We start from the raw sequence: 19,082 nt of genomic DNA on the forward strand, positions 1-19,082 counted from the left end.
AAGGATTGCCCAAAATGGAAACATTAGCTTTTTTATGTTTGAAATTTTTATGTTTGTCCAAATAAACTATGATTGTAGTGATAGTTTATTCTATGTTTTTCTCGAATTTTATTTTAAATTCTCACTTTTTTTAATTAGTGTAACGTCTTTTTTTTTTTTGAATGAAAAATAGTTTTCAAAAAATCTATTTTTATTGTACTTTTTATTTAAATTTAATTAAAAAATGATGTTAAGTGAAGTATTAGTGATAGATATCTCATTGGTGGCTGAAAAAAAAAGTATTCAAATTCTACCGGAGCAAGTTCCACGAAATTTGGCCATCACGCCCAAAGTTTATCAACCCAAACATCAAAACTCTAGATACAACATCCAGATCAGCCCTAGAAGCCCCATTTACTATTGAGGAGAGCGGTGTGGGCATGTGGGAACGAAAAAGAACCGGGATCGGATGGTTTCACCTTCAGTTTTATCAAAAAAATACCGGAGTCTAGTACAAAGAGATGTTATACAGTTAGTCAAATAGTTTGAAATTCACAGGAGGCTTGATAAGGGGTGTAACTCATCGTTTATCACATTGGCTCCCAAAATAAAAGACCCGCTCACACTTGGGGACTACCGACCCATAAGCCTCATTGGCTACATGTACAAAATTATCGCCAAGACACTAGCCAACAGACTTAAAATGTATATTGGCGAAAGCATAGGGGAGGAACAATTAGCATTTGTAAAAGGCAAGAACATCCTCGATGGCTCGTTAATCGCCAACGAATTGTGCTTATGTTCTAAAAATACAAAAAGAAGATGTTATTCAAAGTCGATTTTGATAAGGCTTTCGACTCGATAACTGGGAATTCATAGACTCGATACTCTTTCAAATGGGATATGAGGAAAGATGGAGAGGTTGGATACAAGGATGCCTTAAATCAGTCAGGGCTTTGGTACCTGTGAATGGATCTCCCATAGAAGAATTTGAAATGTAGAAAACGGCATGCAAGAAAGGCTTATTCAAGGGCATCAAAACTCCACATGATATCCTTTTATCTCACCTCTTTTACGCTGATGACGCATTGTTTATAGGAGAATGAAAAAAAAAAGAATATTAAAAATCTTGCGAGGATACTTAGATGTTTTCATGTTTCATCGGGGCTTAAAGTAAACTTCCATAAATCCCGAGTCTTTGGTATTGGGGTGGATATGCAAGAGGTTTCACGCTTAGCGCTCCCATTTGGGTGTGAACCGACCAAATTACCATTCACCTACCTCGGGGTCCCGATAGGTGCAAACATGAACCAAAATAAACACTGGAAGCTTGCGATCGATAGGTTCTAGGTTAAGCTTAGAGTGTGGAAAGCAAAAACTCTATCACTTGGGGGAAGATTACTTCTCAATAAGTCTGTCTTGGCCGCCTTCCCTCTTACTACTTCACGCTCTTTTTTGCACCTAGTGGGGTCATCAATATGCTGGAAAAAATACGAAGACGTTTTCTTTGTAGTGGTTTGGAAGAAAAGAAAAAAAATAAGTTGGGTAGCATAGGAGAAGGTGGTGTCTCCCAAAGAATTAGGAGACCTTGGTTTGGGATCATTGCGGGCATGTAACTTATCTTTGATATTTAAGTGGTGGTAGCGACTAAAGAAGGGAGAAAACGAATTGTGGAGTAGAGTCTTCAAAGGGATCCACAATTTATCCAACAAACATTCAGAGTATATGGCCAAAAAGGCATACACTGGCGTGTGGAACAATATGGCTAAAGTCAAAGATATTGTTACTAAGAATGGGATAGACATTACTAAGATAATCAAGAAAAATGTTAGGGCGGGTGATAAAACTCTGTTTTGGCACGATAAATGGTGTGGTGACAAAAACCTTAAAGCTGAGTTTCCCGAGTTGTATAAATTGGAACAAAAGAAATTCTGCAAAATCAGTGACATAGTGAAAATTGGTGAGATAAGTTGGGATTGGAAATATAGGCCATGTGAAGATAACCAAAACCGTGATCTAAACATGATTGTATCCAAAATTGGTGTGTTCCAACCAACCATGAGTTTGGATTGCCAGTACTGTAGCATCTCATTTGACAGGGCTTTCAATGTAGACGCTTTAAGAAAGAAAATTAACAGCCCAAGCAATACACCAAAGGAGATAATCATAAAATGGGTCCATAAGGTTCCAATCAAGGTGATGTGCTTCGTATGGAGGGAAAACCTTGATAGCTTTCCAACTAGATGTGCGCTTCAAAAAAGGAACTTAAACTTTGACTCCATATTATGTTCACAATGCAATTCTAGTGATAAAGATACCAATCACATACTATTCCATTGTCCGTTCGCAGACGAGGTATGGGTGTGGGTATTCAGATGGTGCGGAATCAATAAACCCCAGGTTAATAGCATTAGAGATCTAGTGTAGTTTTGATTTGAATAGGGAACTTGCATGAAAAGGATAAGGAACCTCTTCAGTATATGTTATGGTGTTGTTTGGCTAATTTGGAAGGCTAGATGTGACTGGGTGTTCAAGCAAAGGCGAGTGTTCCCAAGGAAGGTGGCTGATGATGTAAAATTCCTAGTGTATGCATGGTTGAAATATAAGAGAAATGATTATACTTATAGCTGGTCAGAGTGGTATGTGAGCCCTAAACTATGTATGTCAGTATGTAAATATCTTGTTTCTTTCTCCTTTCGTTGTTCCTCTTCTAGTTACTTGTTAGAAATTGGTTTTACAATATTTTTCTTTATTAAAACCTAATAATTATTAACTTTATTATTTAGTACTTATATTTTTATTACTAAGGTTGGACGGTATCATAGCAGGAAAGATTTGAGGGAAGTTTCCATCACTTTGGAACACCATCCCTTGGGTGAGGGAAGCAACCCGCAAGAAGAGGTGGGGGGAGGAGGTGCCGCACTCTCTCTCTTCATGCTATTGGACATTTTTTTTTTTTTTAATATTTATAAAATTATATACCTACTAAAAAAATATGAAAAATATATCAAAATTCATGGTTTTTAATTCCCTACAAAATGAGTATAATATATGTATGAAATATATTTAAAAAAAAATAAAAAATAAATAGTAAGGGGAGCTTCTTACCCATTCCTTGGGTTTTAGGTGAGAGAAAGGAAAGTAAAGAAAAGGGTGGTGTGGCCCACAAAAATGAGGAAAACATCTCTCTTAAACCCTCCAATCTAATTTTATTAATATTATTGACTTAAACTAACTTTTATTGTTATTCTTTTACCTTATATACACCATATTATTTTCATACATCATTTTATACCTTTACCTTTTTCATCGTTAACCCATAATCATTTGACTAACTTTTAATTTTTTTTCTTTTATGTACTTATATTTTTTATTACTAGTTTTATTCATATTATTAACTTTAAACTAAATTTTTAATAAAATAAAAAAGATAATAATAATTTTATTATTATTGTTTTTCATAAGAGATTTTTTACTCTAAATGATTTAATTAAAAAAAATAAATAAATACATAGTTGATATATATACTGTTATTATATTTTTTTTAATTAGTAATACTATTATCTTTTATTTTAATATTCTTTTACTTTTATTTATTGGTTTATAATTATAAAAATATTAAAATTAAAAAATGTTGGCTTAACAAATAAGAAAAAATGTTGACGTTGATTATATTTATTAGGTTTTGCTTCAAAGTAAAAAAAAAAAAAGAACATAAAAGAAATGCGTATGGCATATGTTTTGTCGGTTAAAAAAATTAGCTTTTTTTTTTAAGAGAGTTAAAAAAAAAATAGTTAAAACATATTTAAGTGAATAAGTGAAAAAAAAAAACTACATAGGTATGTATAAATGAATACGTACAAAAACATGGGTTAATGATTTAGAAAAGGTAACGAATTTTGGTTTTTGTCTACATTTAGGTAATCATGTTTTTTTTTTTTTTTCGTACACATTTGACCATCGAACTTGTTTGAGATGTTCAAAATAGGGTAATATTACCCTATTATGAAAAGTTCAAACAAGTTTATTAGTCAAATGTGTACGAAAAAAATATGGTTATCTAAATATGGTCAAAAACCAAAGTTCCTTACCCATTTTGGTAATATTAAATTATTTATGCTAAGTGTAATATGTGACATGGAATCGGGCTACATGGACTTTGGGTTCTCAATACATGCACTTTTTCCCACCAAAATCGTTCCTAGTCCAAGAGAAACCATCTCCTCATAACTTGATTGTTGGAGCCTGATCCCAAGACACAGTCCCGAAGACGGTTCTAACAGTTTTATTGTATGATGACACCTAAGAATCAAGCCAGGAACCCGCTAACAAAACCTACTTTAGACCTGACACAAAGACCCGATAGCCCAATTTCACGTCACATCAGTTGGGTATTATGATTACTTACACTTAGCATAAAAATCCCAATATAGCTAAAAATGGCAAGAAACTTTGGTATTTGTCTATATTTAGGTGACCATGTTTTTTTCGTACACATTTGACCAGCAAACTTGTTCGACCTGTTTACAATAAGGTAATATTACCGTAACTACCGGTCATATTACCCTATTTTTAACATGTCAAACACGTTCAATGGTCACATGTGTAGAAAAAAAAACATGGTTACCTAAATGTAGACAAAAAACCAAAGTTCGTTACCTTTTAGGTCGTTAACCCAAAAAACACATAGGTATATTATGTGACGTTGCTACTAAAATAATATTTAATTGAAAATAATAAGTTCAAATAATTATTCTAAATATTTTATCACTTGTTTATAAAAAATTAAATATTAACTAAAAAGTGGATATATATAAATAATTATATTGTTATGGGAGGTTTAATGAGAGAGAGAAAGAGAGAGATATAGAAAGATATTTCATGAGAGAGGATATATATTTAAATACACCAAACTCCGATTAGAAATTATCAAAATTTAGAGTGGAGTGTCATGGAAAATAGGTTGTGTGTATGAAAAAACCTTTTCTATTATATATATATATATATATATATATATATATATATATATATATATATATATATATATATATATATATATATATAGGCCCCTCAGTTGAAAATTTAAAGGAATATGAGAACCGCATATATGTACGAGAGCAACCTTCTTACTGACAAAATGAATGACCATTCGATATGCTTAGTCCTCTATGAGTAATTGAAATATCACGATATATAAACAAAAGGAACATTATTACAGTAGATAAGTATGGCTGGTTGAAATGACATGTGAAGTTTAAGGAGGAGGTTGAACAGTCAACCTGTGTTGACGAATACATTAACAATGCTACGATATTATGCCTCAACACGAGACTGTGACTACGCAACTTGACGTTTTGTGGACCAGGATATAAAGTTGTCGCCAATGAAAAATACAGTATCCTAAGGTGGATTGGTGGGTATTCGGACAATCGCCATAGTCGTGAGTCGTATAGGGTTATATGTTATAAGTTGAAACAGGGTTAATGGGTATTATTGTAAACCAAACTCAAATGTATTGTATAATTTCCTCAAGAGTATCAAGGTGAGGTTCTTGTAGAGCATCCATGAAATAACATGTCTATTAATTGGATAACATATGTGATGTCCACTCTAGCAAATGTTAGGTATAGGTTGACTAACAATGACCCTTAACTTAGAGTTGGTGTCAACGAGAGTGGTAACAAGCTTGTAGTTCTTCATGTTTTTCTGTTTAAGAATATTCTCATAATAGTTGAGTCGTCCTTGTAAATTACATTTATGTGGCTACAATGGGTATTGCCTAAGGTCCCATGAAGGGAGCTTCCCTTTGGCCTCCACCATTCGTCATGTTCATGACCAAAAATTGCTTATATGAATGCATATTCCACCCTCCTAACTCATACTTGTAAACAAAATCAAGACTAAATTACACGATTCGTCCGAGTGTTAAATTGCGTGTTTAGTCCCTATTTTCAAAAATTAACTCGGACCGTGCTTATAAATTTAAATATTGCATGCTTAGTCCGTAACTGACCTAAAATTATTATTTTGCCGTTTATATTTTATTTCATTAATTTTAGTATTGGTTTACTATTTAGAAATTAAAAAAAAAAAAAGAATTATATGATATTTATTATGGTGGGTCCCACAACCTCTTGTATTCCCCTCCTATCTTTCCGGCTACCCCTTTATTCACCATACACATTTTTCCGACACAACCACCATGCCTCCGACGACCACCTATAATCATACCAAACCAAACCAAAACCAAAAAAACCCTGATATTTGGTTATAGATCTAACCACCACCCAAACCAAAATAGAAAAGAAACATGAAACTGGTTCCTACTACCAGCCACCTTCGGTCACAAGCCCCTTCCGGCCACCAACCACCTCTGAAAACACCGTCATTCGCTTCTAAAATAAAAGAGAAGGATTCAATAAAACCCTAACCTCAAATCAAACCCAAATCATACAAATAAAACCATCAAATTTTGACAAAACCTAATTCAATTTGCACAAATTGATATAAAGGGATATTTTCCGGTTGAAATGTCAGTCAAACTAAGAACAAAAGTAGAGTAGAAATTTGAGGAATAGTTCTAGAAATTAAAACCTAACCCAACATGTTTCATCCATGAAAAAGTTACCATAACAACCTAATTGATTCAATATCTCTAATCATTCACATAAAAAACGGTGTGTATTTATGGTGGAGCAAACACCAGAGAGGATGAAGGGTTATAGAACTAATGAAGGCATGGATAAGAAACGATGTTCGATCAGTGGAAACGATCGTTCACTGGTTGTAGAGGAAGCTTGCAAAGACGACGTTGTGCAAATGGAGCTTTGCGGCGATGGTGTGAAGACAATGGTGTGCAGGTGGCAATGGTATTTTCTCTCTCGATAGCTTCGTCAATGGTGGTTCACTCAAGAGGGTGAACGACAGGTGGATGGAGTTTTAAGATGGTGATTCACCATCGGAAAGGGTTGCGGTGTTAATGGTGCAAATTTCCGGTGAGGTTCCAGACTTCCGTTCTTCAACTGATTTGCAGAGAGAGTGGGGAAGGAGAAACGGGGTTGAAGAGAAGCAAGATGGATCGTTTGTGGTGATGGTAGGGCAAGGGATTGGTGTTAGTGGGCCCTTTTAAGTTTTTTATTTTTTATTTATTTTTTATTATTTTTTTTAATATATTATTATAAATAATAAACAAATCAAAAGAAAATAAAAATAAAAAAGACAATATAGTCATTTCATGTCTGTCAGGGACTAAGTGTGCAACATTTAAACTTATAAGGGACGATCCGAATTAATTTTTAAAAATAAGGACTAAACGCAAAATTTAACACTCGGACCAGGTACGAATCGTATAATTTACTCCAATTTCAAATACCATTCGGTACTCATGTAAATTCTTAATGTCTATAATACTTGACCGCATTAAAATCTCTATAAACTCATACTTTAATTATGTTATCACGATAAAAATGTCTTGAATCATCATTGAATCTAATTTCTTGTTCTAAAACATCAATTTTAAATGCATGGAATTTGAATTTTGATAATAATCGGAATTGGAGCTCTAATTAGCCCAATTAGTTTTGGCGAAGCCCAAGAACATTACCAAAGAAATCCGATCCGAGTCATGGGTGGCTGTGGCTCCTGTTTCCTGTGATTGGAAGAAAGCCGAAGGATCCACTCGATTCGCTCCTTTTGTCGCTCCCACCGTTTCATCAAACACTCCCCTTCGTATTCCTAACACCTAAAACTATAAAACGCAGCCTCATGAATCTCATCGCCTACCAACCCCACTCTCACTCCTTCTCGCGTGCCATCCACGCGAACCTAATCGCACCGGCCCCTACCTGGTCAACACACCACGCTCCCCAACGCGCGTGGCTGATCTTAGTCGCCTGCGAACTTCCCCCTCTATATCGATAACCATCGTGCTTCATCGTTTCCACCTCCGATCCTTCTTTTTCCGATTCGCATACAACTGATTTGGTTCTGTCCGGTACAGGTCGTTCTCTTGATGCGCGATTTGATCTTCTCGGTGAGTTTGAAATCTGTTGTTTGTAAGTTTTTTAGATCTGTAATTTTGATTAGTGCTCTGTAGATTTGTTTTCAGTGAAATCTTATGTACATCCGTGACTCTGAGCTCTGTTTTTTTGGTTTAATTTCTAGACTAAAAAAAGATATATTTGGTAGATCTGTAATTTTAATGTTCCAGAGTTGTGATTATGTTGCGTTTCGATTTAGATCTGATGATTAAAAGTTTCTTTTGTTTCTCGTAGAGTGAAAAATGGAACCTATAGATATCGTCGGCAAGACGAAAGAGGATGCTTCGCTCCCAAAAGGTTTGTTTCAAAACTGTTCGTTGATTTTGATTTTCATGTTGAGTTTTGTAGTTTCTTCTGTTATCTTTTCATTTTGTGCACGTCGATCTGTAGGTTGATTTTCCAAGTGCCTGATTTTTCAATTTACTCATGTTATTTTTTTTATTCTGAAATTTGATTTTATTCATCGTATGTTCTAATCTCTATTAGAAAGCAAACGAATCCAGATTTGCTTGTCTGTATTTCTCTTGTAGAAGCCCTAAATATGCTAACACAAATTCTTCTCATTGCAGCTACCATGACCAAGATAATCAAAGAAATGTTACCTCCAGATGTACGTGTTGCTAGAGATACTCAAGATCTATTAATCGAGTGTTGTGTTGGTGAGATAGATAATTATTTCATCATATTTTTCTATCCCTCTGTCAAAAATTAACAACCTGATTTGATTAATTTCCATTGTTGTTCAATTTGCAGAATTCATAAATCTAATTTCATCAGAATCAAACGAAGTCTGTGGCAGAGAAGACAGAAGAACAATTGCACCAGAACATGTACTCAAAGCATTAGAGGTTTGTTACTTATGTACGTAACTTTAACAACTTACAAAGTTACAACCTTGCCTCCATACTTTTTCTCATGTATTCATGAACTTAACTAAAGTAAAAAACTTTTTCAGGTTCTTGGTTTTGGAGAATACATAGAAGAAGTATACGCTGCATATGAACAACACAAACTTGAAACCATGGTACTTTTTCATCTTTTTTCATACCGATGATAACTGATATTGATACTGATACCGATAGTGATGGGAATGATATGATACACAGGATACAGTGAGAGGTGTAAAGTGCACAAATGGGGCAGAGATGACAGAAGAAGAAGCATTGGCAGAGCAACAAAGGATGTTTGCAGAGGCACGTGCGAGAATGAATGGTGGTGTTGCAGTTGGAGGTGTTGTTGCTAAACAACCGGAAGTGGGAGTGGAAGTGGAAGTGGAAGTGGAACCTAATTTGGAAGCAGCAGACTCTTAGAAGACGATGAAGAAAAGAAGTTATGTTTAGTATAAAAATAGGCATGACCATCGATTTCTTTTTAGGTTAATATTAGTTATTACCCTTCAGTGTCATGTACAAAATCCGCTTGCTTTAGTTGTTTTGTGTACTTTTTAATTTGTGTATATGTTTGGTGTAGTAGTTTGGAAGATTTTAGTTGGTAGCTGTTATATGGTAACATTTTAGATTTTTCTGATTTTTAGGAATGTTATAATGGAAATGAAAGTGGATGGATGGATGGTTAGTTGGTTTACTTGGTTGATGATTGTGCTGCTTAGTTTCATCATCTAGAATGATTTGGTTTATTTTTATTTAGTCATTTTATGAGTATTTTGAAGTGTTTGACAAAAAATAGCAGTTAATTTTTAGAAACATACCTGAGAATCCTTTCTAAATGAGAATCTGTATATGGGACAAACAAGGGAAGAATGAGTGAAAGAAAAAATCAAAATTCAATTATATAAGTAAAATTGGCAGACTGGCAGGTATCAACAATAAAAACCAAAAGGACAAAAAAAAACATACAAAAGTTACTCATATACATAAATCATGCTAACATGAACTTAATTAATTAAAATGGAAGACAGGGATGCCATTAATTAACTTATCATCCAATCCTATTGGTCTTACTTGGAATTTGAAAGAAAAAAAAACACAAATGGAAGATGAGGTTTGGCAGCATTCCAATTTCCAATGATGATGTCTTTCTTTAAAGTTCACTTCTAACTTTTAACAAACATGAAACATGTATGTATGAATTGGTGGGGTTTACTTGAAATAACGGAGATTGTCAACAAATGGACGCGAAAGTTTGGCTGAAGCTTTATTATTATTATTATTAGTATTAATTACGGAGAAAATTTGTGAAATGACTTAAAAAAGTAAAGGTGTTTGAAAAAAATGACCAAAAAAGTGGATGTTTTAGAAAATGACCACGAGTTCTACATAGAGGGTCTCTGTGGAACTCCTTCAACTCTGAGGAATTGGAAAAGCTCCGAGTAAGTGACGTAACAGGGGTAAATTTGTAAAAACACAAAGAAAACTTAACAAAATTGAAAGGGTATTGCGAAAAAATTGTGTTTGAAATAAAAAAAAATTGTGTTTGAACTTACCAAAATCGAATAAATTGTGTTCGAAATCATTTGAAAAAAATTAGGTTCGAAATCGAAAAAAACTTATCAAAATCGTTATTTAGCCACGGTTAAGCGAAAAACAATTCCTCATAGTCATGTGTTTTTGAGGAATTGTTCTTCGCATAACTATGGCCAAAAAATATGATTTTAATAAGTGTTTTCTTGTTAATTTAACGAGGTTTCACCATTTCTCACATACCATTGATTGATTCAATGTAACAAATTAAACTATAAAACTACGTTTATAACACAATTGTTTTCAATTTTGTTAAGTTTCTTTTTTTTTTTAAATTGTGTTTTTATAAATTTACCCCTGCTACGTCACTTCCTCAGAGCTGAAGGAGTTCTGTAGAAACCCTCTCTGCGGAATTCATTGTCATTTTCTGAAACATCCATTTTCTTCGTCATTTTTCAAACACCCCCACCTTTTTGGTCATTTCATAAATTTTCCCTTAATTAGGGTGTACGTAGTGCGGTTTTGAGTTAAAACTGCAAAATGCACCGCATATGCTGCTTGATAATTTTAGAAATCATGAACCATATCATAGAAGCTTTAAACAACATTATGTCGTGTGGTTTGGTGCGGAAGGTTTATGCAGTTTATGTACGTCTTAATTATGTAACACTTGGAATCCTGGTATGTTCGCTATTACCCCTTATGTATTGATAACTGCATTTTAGTCCTTGTGTTGTACGCGAGGCATACCACATGGTACGCTTGGCGTACAAGCTGGGAAACGAGTACACGGGGAGTACTACATGGTACGCTTAGCGTACTCATGTGAAGCTTAGACGAGGTTTCGATCACGTATGTGGGGTGTACAGCCATGTACGCGGGGCATACGTGTGCTTTAATGAAAACCCTAATTTCGTGGTTAGACGATATATAATCATCTTTATGGCTCATGAAACCCCTATTTCTCAGCCTCCTCTGACCTATTAGCCTCATATTCGAAACCTTAAGCCTTTCCTTTGCGTTTTGATCTCATTGTGTCCATTTTGGTGTGTTTTAGTCCATATTCAAGAAGTAGAAGCTTGGTGCAAGGTGGTGGATCAAGGAAGAGCTTGTAGATCTTGATTATTTGATTCATTTCCAGCTGGTTTGAGGTAAAAAGTTCTGAACTTGTTTATTTATGGCTTAGATCTATTATAACGAGTTTTGGTCCCTTTTTGGCCCCAAGAATGAGATATAGTGGTTGATACCACTCTAGGAGCTATGAGTTGCCACTCTTGGTGTTTCTGAGGTTCAAGGTCCATAAAGTTGGCACATCTATCTTTACTTACTTCCCGAAAAAGAAAAGGAGAAAGAGGTGCCCTATCTGCAGGTGCTTCACCCGATGACTTAAGGCGTCTTGGCCTTTAGGATTTAGAATCCCCCATGCATGAGATTCTATCCATTCGGTGAAAGTATTAGGCTATATCTTGAGGTTGGGTCTTTATAGGGCATGCAAAGTCACCAAGTTAGTGACTTTATGGTTCTAGACGTTTGTTAGGGTTGAGATCTATGATTTGGACTTCTGACTTAAGCATTAAGATGTTAAAGCGAAATTTGGCTTAATGGGTAAGTACGATGGGTTACAAGTCTGTACGCGCATCGTACAAGTGTTTTTGCATGTACGCTTGGTGTACAGCTGAGTACGCCTCGCGTACTCAGTTAGGTGGAATTTTGCATGTTGTGCTTCGAGTTTGGGCTTTCTTTTGGGCTTGGGTGTTTGAGTTCTTATTAGGCCATATGAGTGCAAGTGTTTTGGACTAGGAAAAATGGTTGGGATTTAGGGTGTGACCCATATAAGGGGTTTAGGCCCAATTTGGAAAATTGAACCATAATTGGGCCTTGGTTGATTAATTGGCTTTTGGGCCTTTGAGATTGTGAGTTTGGGCCTTAGTCTTGGACCAAGCTAGGTTAGGGGTAAAATGGTCTTTTTACCCCAAATATGGATTTATGGTTATGGACTGGAACCCAAATGTTAATTGGGTGTTATTTTGGTATTAATTAGCTCGGGATTCGTTGGACCAACAGCCAGGGATTTTCAGTGAGATTCCGCAGTCGATGTGAGTTTCCTCACTTGGTTTAGTGGGGTCTAAGGCACTAATGTCGACCCTTATTATTTATGTTAAGATGGTAGGAGTCAGTGTGACCCTTGCATGTGTTATGTGCTGCTATGTATACCGGGCTGGGCTTGATGCCAGGCGAGGCCCAATGACTGAAACGTATGTTATTGTATGTGTTAGCACGATTATGTGATATATATTATATGTGTATAGTGGGTGGGCCCTGATGCTAGGTGAAGCCTAAGAATAATAGATGAGCGGTGCTTGATGCCGTGTTGGGCCTGATGTAGGGCAGGGGCCCAATATGTGAATTATTAGGTATGGTATGTAGTAGTTTGGGGAACTCATTAAGCTTCATGCTTACGATTTTCAGTTTCTGTTTCGGGTACTTCTGGTTCCAAGGGGAAGGGCTCGGGATTACTGCATCGCACACACTACATGGTTCCGCTTTTGAGATGTTACTCTGATTGATGTGATGTTTGATACACTTATTTTTATTTGGTTTGTATGGATAATGTTTTTGGAATACTGTTTTATTTAAATTAAAAATGAAAATTTTGGATCATATTTTTGGGATGTTACAAGTTGGTATCAGAGCCTTGGTTTGGGTGAATCGGACACACTCTCGGGTGTGTTTGAACTAAAACTGAGGATTTGGTAAACTTTTTTTTTCAAAAAGAAATATAATTTTCAAGAAAAAAGTTTTTTCTAAAATGAGAAAGGATGTGGTGCATGCAATCAGCCGAGCTTAAGTAAGTTTTCTCAAATTACCCATACATGTTATCTGATATGATTTGATCTGTGAATCTGTGAATTGCATGCTAGTTAGGGCTAATGATATGCTTAGTTTTTGCATGATAGAATGCTAGGAGATATGCCTTTGTATGCCTATTGTATGAGCTTGTAGACTTACATGCTAGTACTAATCAGTCAGTGATAGGATGGCCTAATTACTTGAGGCTCGAATGCTGCTTCCTTTGTGCTTTTAGGAGTTATAACTATCTTCAGCTAACTAGTAAACAAATATGCTAAGTTACATATTATGGGAAATAAATAATTTTAGAAGGTTAGGTTTTAACTCTATTGTACAACTCTTGTTTGATTCCAACCGTTGCAGTGTGAGACCTCTCATTCGAAGAATTATCTGGTTTTAGTAATATGTAATTGTATTCGTGAGTTAGTTAAAGGGAGTTAGCGGGAGTTCCTTCTGAAGTTGATGGTAGAGAGTGGTATGGAGTTTGCCCTAGGAAAACCTAGGATGAGATCAAGTGTTAGAAGCCTTTTTGTGAGGGAAAGTTATATGGATATAAAGTAACTTGGTCGAGTCAAGGAAATTCTTGAGGAAAGTACGGATAGATGTGGAAGGTAGTATGGGCCCGTACCACTGGAAGCAGAGGATCTGTACTTGATTCGACGAGAGCTGCACTGAAACCAAGGAGCTTGTGGAGTTTGTGATTCCACGATATATATTTCGATGTGTATTCTGATGGTTTATATGGTCTATTTTCAATATGGTGACATTGAGAGGCAGACCTATAGGCAGTTCTGGTGCTGGTGAGGGTTCAGGCTCAGGATCTAGAGTCGGTCAACTCGATGAGCATACTAGGGAGTTCATCTCGTCTGAGATTACTCGTTGCATTCTTTATTAGACTCCTGTGATCTTCGGCATGATCAAGGAGGGTATTTTGGAGGTTTTGGATGGGCGGTTGAGCTCGTTTCGTTCTAAGATGATGACATTAGCGGGAGTACATTCTATGACATTCAGGGAGTTCCGGGCATGTAGAGCTCTGAACTATCATGGGGAGAAGGACCCCATAGTGAGTCGATGATGGTTAGCAGATATTGCTAACGCCTTCCACACCGGTCGTTGTCCCGAGGGGGACAAGGTCAGGCTAGCTTCCTGCTTTTTGAAGGACATGGCACGAGACTGGTGGGAAGAGGTGGGACATGCAGTGGGTGATGATGTTGTTGATGTGATGTCATGGGATGATTTCTCGACCAAGTTTTGAGCTGATTTTGCACCAGTGATTGAGGTGCAGCAGTTGGCGCGAGACTTTCAGGATCTCCGCCAGACTACAGAGACGATAGCTGAGATCACCATGATGTTCCGGGAGAGGACGCTTCTGGTTCCGCAGTATGTGGTGGATGAGGAGATTAAGAAGGTCCAACATCATGAGATATTGAGGAGTGACATTCGGTAGTTTGCGAGTCGATTCAGCTGCAAGACGCTGGAGGATATGATAGCTTAAGCTAGACAGAGGGAGATTGACCTGGAGATGGAGAGGAAGAGGAATCCGTATGAGGTTTAGACATCAAGGGGTTCGGGAAAGAGGCCCAAGGTATCAGATTCTAGATTGAGAGGACATCAGGGTTGTAGCCATTGTGGTAAGTGCGACAAGGCGCACGAGGGACCGTGCGGGGTTGGTGGTTTTGGTTGCTTCAAGTTTTGCTAGACAGGTCATTATAGCAGGGATTGTACTGCTACCGCGCACCTAGGGGTATGATCTAATTTGCTTTCATTACAATCAGAGGAGCCACAAGAAGGCTCATTGTCCGAGTTTGGCTGCAGCAGGACTGGTGTCAACACCCGCTCCTGCCACTCCTCGGATTACTGATGACCGCCAGGGCCGGGCAGACGCGCCTATGGCGAAGAGCAGGGCTTTCCAGTTGATGGAGAGGAGGCGCGTGAAGCTCCTGATGTGGGGACGGGTATATATATTTTCCTTATCTCTTTATTTATATTTAATTGCTTTCTTATGTTTATATGTTTCATTTTAGGATCGTTCCTTGTGAATGGTATTTCTACCTTGGTATTGTTTGATTCGGGGGCTACCCGATCGTTTGTTTTGCTTGCGCTGAGCAAGTGATTTGCTGGAGCTCCGGGGGAGCTGGATTGTACTCTAGATGTCGAGATTGCTGATGATAGGTCCGTTCGGGTTGCGAGGGTTCATCGAGGTTGTACTCTCTAGTTATTCAGCAAGCAGTATCCGGTTGACTTGGTTCCCATTCCTCTGCCTGAGAACAAGGTTATCGTAGGCATGGATTGATTAAGCCCTAATAGGGAAGTGATCGACTATGAGCAACATTTAGTTCAGGTTTGGACCCCAAGTGGGGGATAGTTGGTCATTCATTGTGAGAGATCGCAGTGTGGGCCGATTTTGTGTTCTGCAGCGAGGGCCAGATGCTATCTTCAGTATGGTTGCTCGAGTTATGTCGCTTATGTCATGGATACTCGAGGGAGCTAGATTGTCCTCTAGATGTCAAGATTGTTGATGATAGGTCCGTAGCGAGGGTTCATCGAGGTTGTACTCTCCAGTTATTCAGCAAGCAGTATCCAATTGATTTGGTTCCCATTCCTCTGCATGGGAACAAAGTTATCGTGGGCATGGATTGGTTGAGCCATAATGGGGAAGTGATCGAATATGAGAATCATTTAGTTTGAGTTTGGACCCCAAGTGGGGGATAGTTGATGATTTATAGGGAGAGACTACAACGTAGACCAGTTTTGTGTTCTGCAGCGAGGGCCAGATGTTATCTTCACCAGGGTTGCTCGGGTTATGTCGCTTATGTCATGGATACCCGTGATAAGGGTAAGGAGACAGTGGATGATGTATCGACTACCGGGAGTTGAATAAGGTAACGGTGAAGAACCGTTATCCACTCCCGATGATTGATGATCCTTTTGACCAACTTTAGGGTGCATCTTGGTTCTCTAAGATTGATTTGCGATCAGACTATCATCAAATGCGGATCAGGAAAGAGGATGTGGAAAAGACAATTTTTCAGACTCGATATGGTCATTATGAGTTCGTGGTGATTCCTTTTGGGTTCACCAATGCTCTATCCGTGTTCATGGATCTCATGAACCACGTGTGCAGATCGATGCTCGATTGGTTTGTGATAGTATTTATTGATGATATCTTGGTTTATTCCAAAACTCAGGAGCAACATGAGGAGCACTTGAGGGAAGTGCTAGAGACATTGAGGGGGGAGAAACTTTTCGCAAAGTTCTCCAATGGTGAGTTCTGGTTGCGCAAGGTGCAGTTTCTAGGGCACCTTGTCAACCAGAAGGGTATTATGGTAGATCCGGACAAGGTCGAGGCTGTGATGCAGTGGGAGGTTCTGAGGTCTCCATCTAAGATTCAGAGTTTTCTTGTGTTGGATGGTTATTATCGGAGATTCATCCAGGGTTTCTCCAATATAACTGTTCCTTGGACCCCGACTGACGAAGAAGATGGTTACATTTTGCCGGGGGCATGAGCAGCGAACATCTTTCAAGACTCTGAGGCAGCGGTTATGTGAGGCGTCGATTCTGACCATGCCAGAAGGTGTTAATGATTTCGTGGTTTTTTATGACGCTCCGATCACATGGTTTGGGGGAAGTGCTGATGTAGAGGGGCCACGTGATCACTTACGCTTCGAGGCATTTAAAGCCTCATGAGGCGAATTATCTGATGCATGATTTGGAGTTGGGGGTCGTTGTTTTCACCCTTAATATTTGGCGGCATTACTTCTATGGGGTTCATTGTACTATTTACACGAATCACAAGAGCTTGAGGTATTTTATAGACCAGCCGAATGTGAATATGAGACAATGTTGGTGGTTGGATGTGGTGAAGGATTAGGATTGTGAGATCCTTTATCACCCAGGGAAGGCCAATGTGGTGGTCGATGCTCCTAGCCGTAAGGCGGTCGCGGCTCCAATCAGAGACATATGTTTGAGGATGACCATGATTACTCCGTTGTTGGAGCGGATTTGTGAGGCTCAGGTCGAGGCTATGAAGGAAGAGCACTATAAGAGTGAACGTATTGTGGGTTAGGTGGATTCCTTTAATAATGATAGTTGTGGATTGTTGACTTTGCATTGGTGAGTTTGGGTTCCGTATCGGGGAGATGTGCGTTACATTCTGATGGAGGAGGCTCATAAGTCGAGGTTCTCCATTCATCCTGGGGCAACGAAGATGTGTAGGGATATTTGTCCTGATTATTGGTGGCCCTGCATGAAGCAGGATGTGGCTTGGTACGTGGACCGATGCTTGACTTGCAGGAAAGTCTAGGTCGAGCATCAACGTCCACACGACAAGATGCAACCATTGGAGATTTCCGTATGGAAATGGGAAGACATCACCATGGATTTTATCACGAAGCTTCCCAGGACTGTGCGCAGAGTGGATTCGATTTGGGTCATCGTGGATCGTTTGACCAAGAGCGCGCATTTCATTCCGGTTCAGGAGAGTATTTTTGCAGAGAAGTTGGTCGAGGTTTCTATCAGGGAGGTGGTGGCACGTCATAGGGTGCTGGTATCAGTGGTTTCTAACAGGGATGTTCGTTTTACTTCCATATTTTGGAAGAGATTTCATGACGAGTTGGGCACTCGTCTTCATTTCAGTACAACATTCCATCCACAGACCGATGGTCAGAGTGAGCGGACTATTCAAATTCTTGAGCATATGTTGCGTCCGTACGTGTTGCGCTTTGGAGGGAGTTGGGATACGGATATTCCATTAGCAAAATTTTTGTATAATAACATTTATCACGCTACCATTGATCAACCTTCTTTTGAGATGCTCTACAGGAGGAAGTACATGACCCCAATTTGTTGGGGCGAGGTCGGTAAGCGGGTTATGGGGAGTACTGAGGTGGTACTCAAGACCACTGAGTTGATGCAGCAGGTTCAGAGTAGGCTCCAGACAACTCAGAGTCGGAAAAAGAGTTATGCCGATAGACGCCGGTCAAACTTAAAGTTCCAGGTGGGAGATATGGTTCTCTTGAAGGTGTCACCTTGGAAAGGTGTCTTCCGGTTCAGGAAGTGGGGTAAGCTGGGCCCCAGGTATATTGGTCCTTTCATGGTTTTGGCTCGGTGTAACGCCTGTGTTTCCGGGCTTTCCATTTTTAGCAATGTAATAGTCTAGGTTAACCTTTGTAACCCGTTTCGAAATAATAAGATTGTATTATTTGAGTATTATGTGTTTTGTGCTTAATTGCTTAATTATGTGGTTTGATTAATTAAGAATAAAAATAAGCGTCAAAATTTAAGTGTAAAATAAACTTAATATCTTTGAATAATGTTGTAGTAGTTGAAACGAGGTTTCCGAATATATATAGAACGCCCAAATCTGACTTCGTATGAGAAAGTTATGATTTATTGAAGTTTCGACTTAGCAGTGTGCAGCCCGAAATACTCGATTTGAGATCGAGCGGTTTTTAGTCGAAACAATCTAAACGAGGATCGAAGGTCTCGTTGTTGGTATCGAAGCGATAAAAAGTTAGGCGAGAACGGACGTCAAACGAAGAAGTTATGAATTTATAACGAAGTTTTTCTGTCGCGGCCTATTAAAAATAAATAATAAAAATAAAGTCAAAATTAGCCGACGGAGTCTAAACGAAAGTTGTAGAGCGTAGTCTCACCTTCGCGTGGATATAAATAACGTCGAAAACGGAGTTCGTATGAAGAAGATATGAATTTCCGAAGTATATTAAATAATTTGTATTTAATTTTAATTGAAAAATCCGGTATTATTCGAAGGGGAGTCAGCAATCCGATCCGA

General features: G+C 38.0%; 2 protein-coding genes across 2 annotated transcripts; both read left to right on the forward strand.

The window, feature by feature from the left end:
* Window positions 1-1,704: 1,704 nt before the first annotated feature.
* Window positions 1,705-2,406, forward strand: LOC145052194 (uncharacterized). The gene has a single exon (XM_078999999.1). The coding sequence runs from the start codon at window positions 1,705-1,707 to the stop codon at window positions 2,404-2,406; it is 702 nt and encodes a 233-aa protein (XP_078856125.1).
* A 5,466-nt stretch (window positions 2,407-7,872) lies between these two features.
* LOC145064106 (protein Dr1 homolog) lies at window positions 7,873-9,602 on the forward strand. The gene is made up of 6 exons (XM_079011639.1): window positions 7,873-8,011; window positions 8,253-8,315; window positions 8,588-8,677; window positions 8,772-8,866; window positions 8,974-9,042; window positions 9,125-9,602. Exons 2-6 carry the CDS (start codon window positions 8,261-8,263, stop codon window positions 9,326-9,328), a joined length of 513 nt encoding a protein of 170 aa, XP_078867765.1. The 5' UTR covers window positions 7,873-8,011; window positions 8,253-8,260; the 3' UTR covers window positions 9,329-9,602.
* Window positions 9,603-19,082: the final 9,480 nt, after the last annotated feature.

The sequence above is a fragment of the Lactuca serriola genome, chromosome 1 (genome assembly GCF_051521515.1).
Source record: "Lactuca serriola cultivar US96UC23 chromosome 1, Lser_US96UC23_V15, whole genome shotgun sequence".
Lineage (NCBI taxonomy): Eukaryota > Viridiplantae > Streptophyta > Magnoliopsida > Asterales > Asteraceae > Lactuca > Lactuca serriola.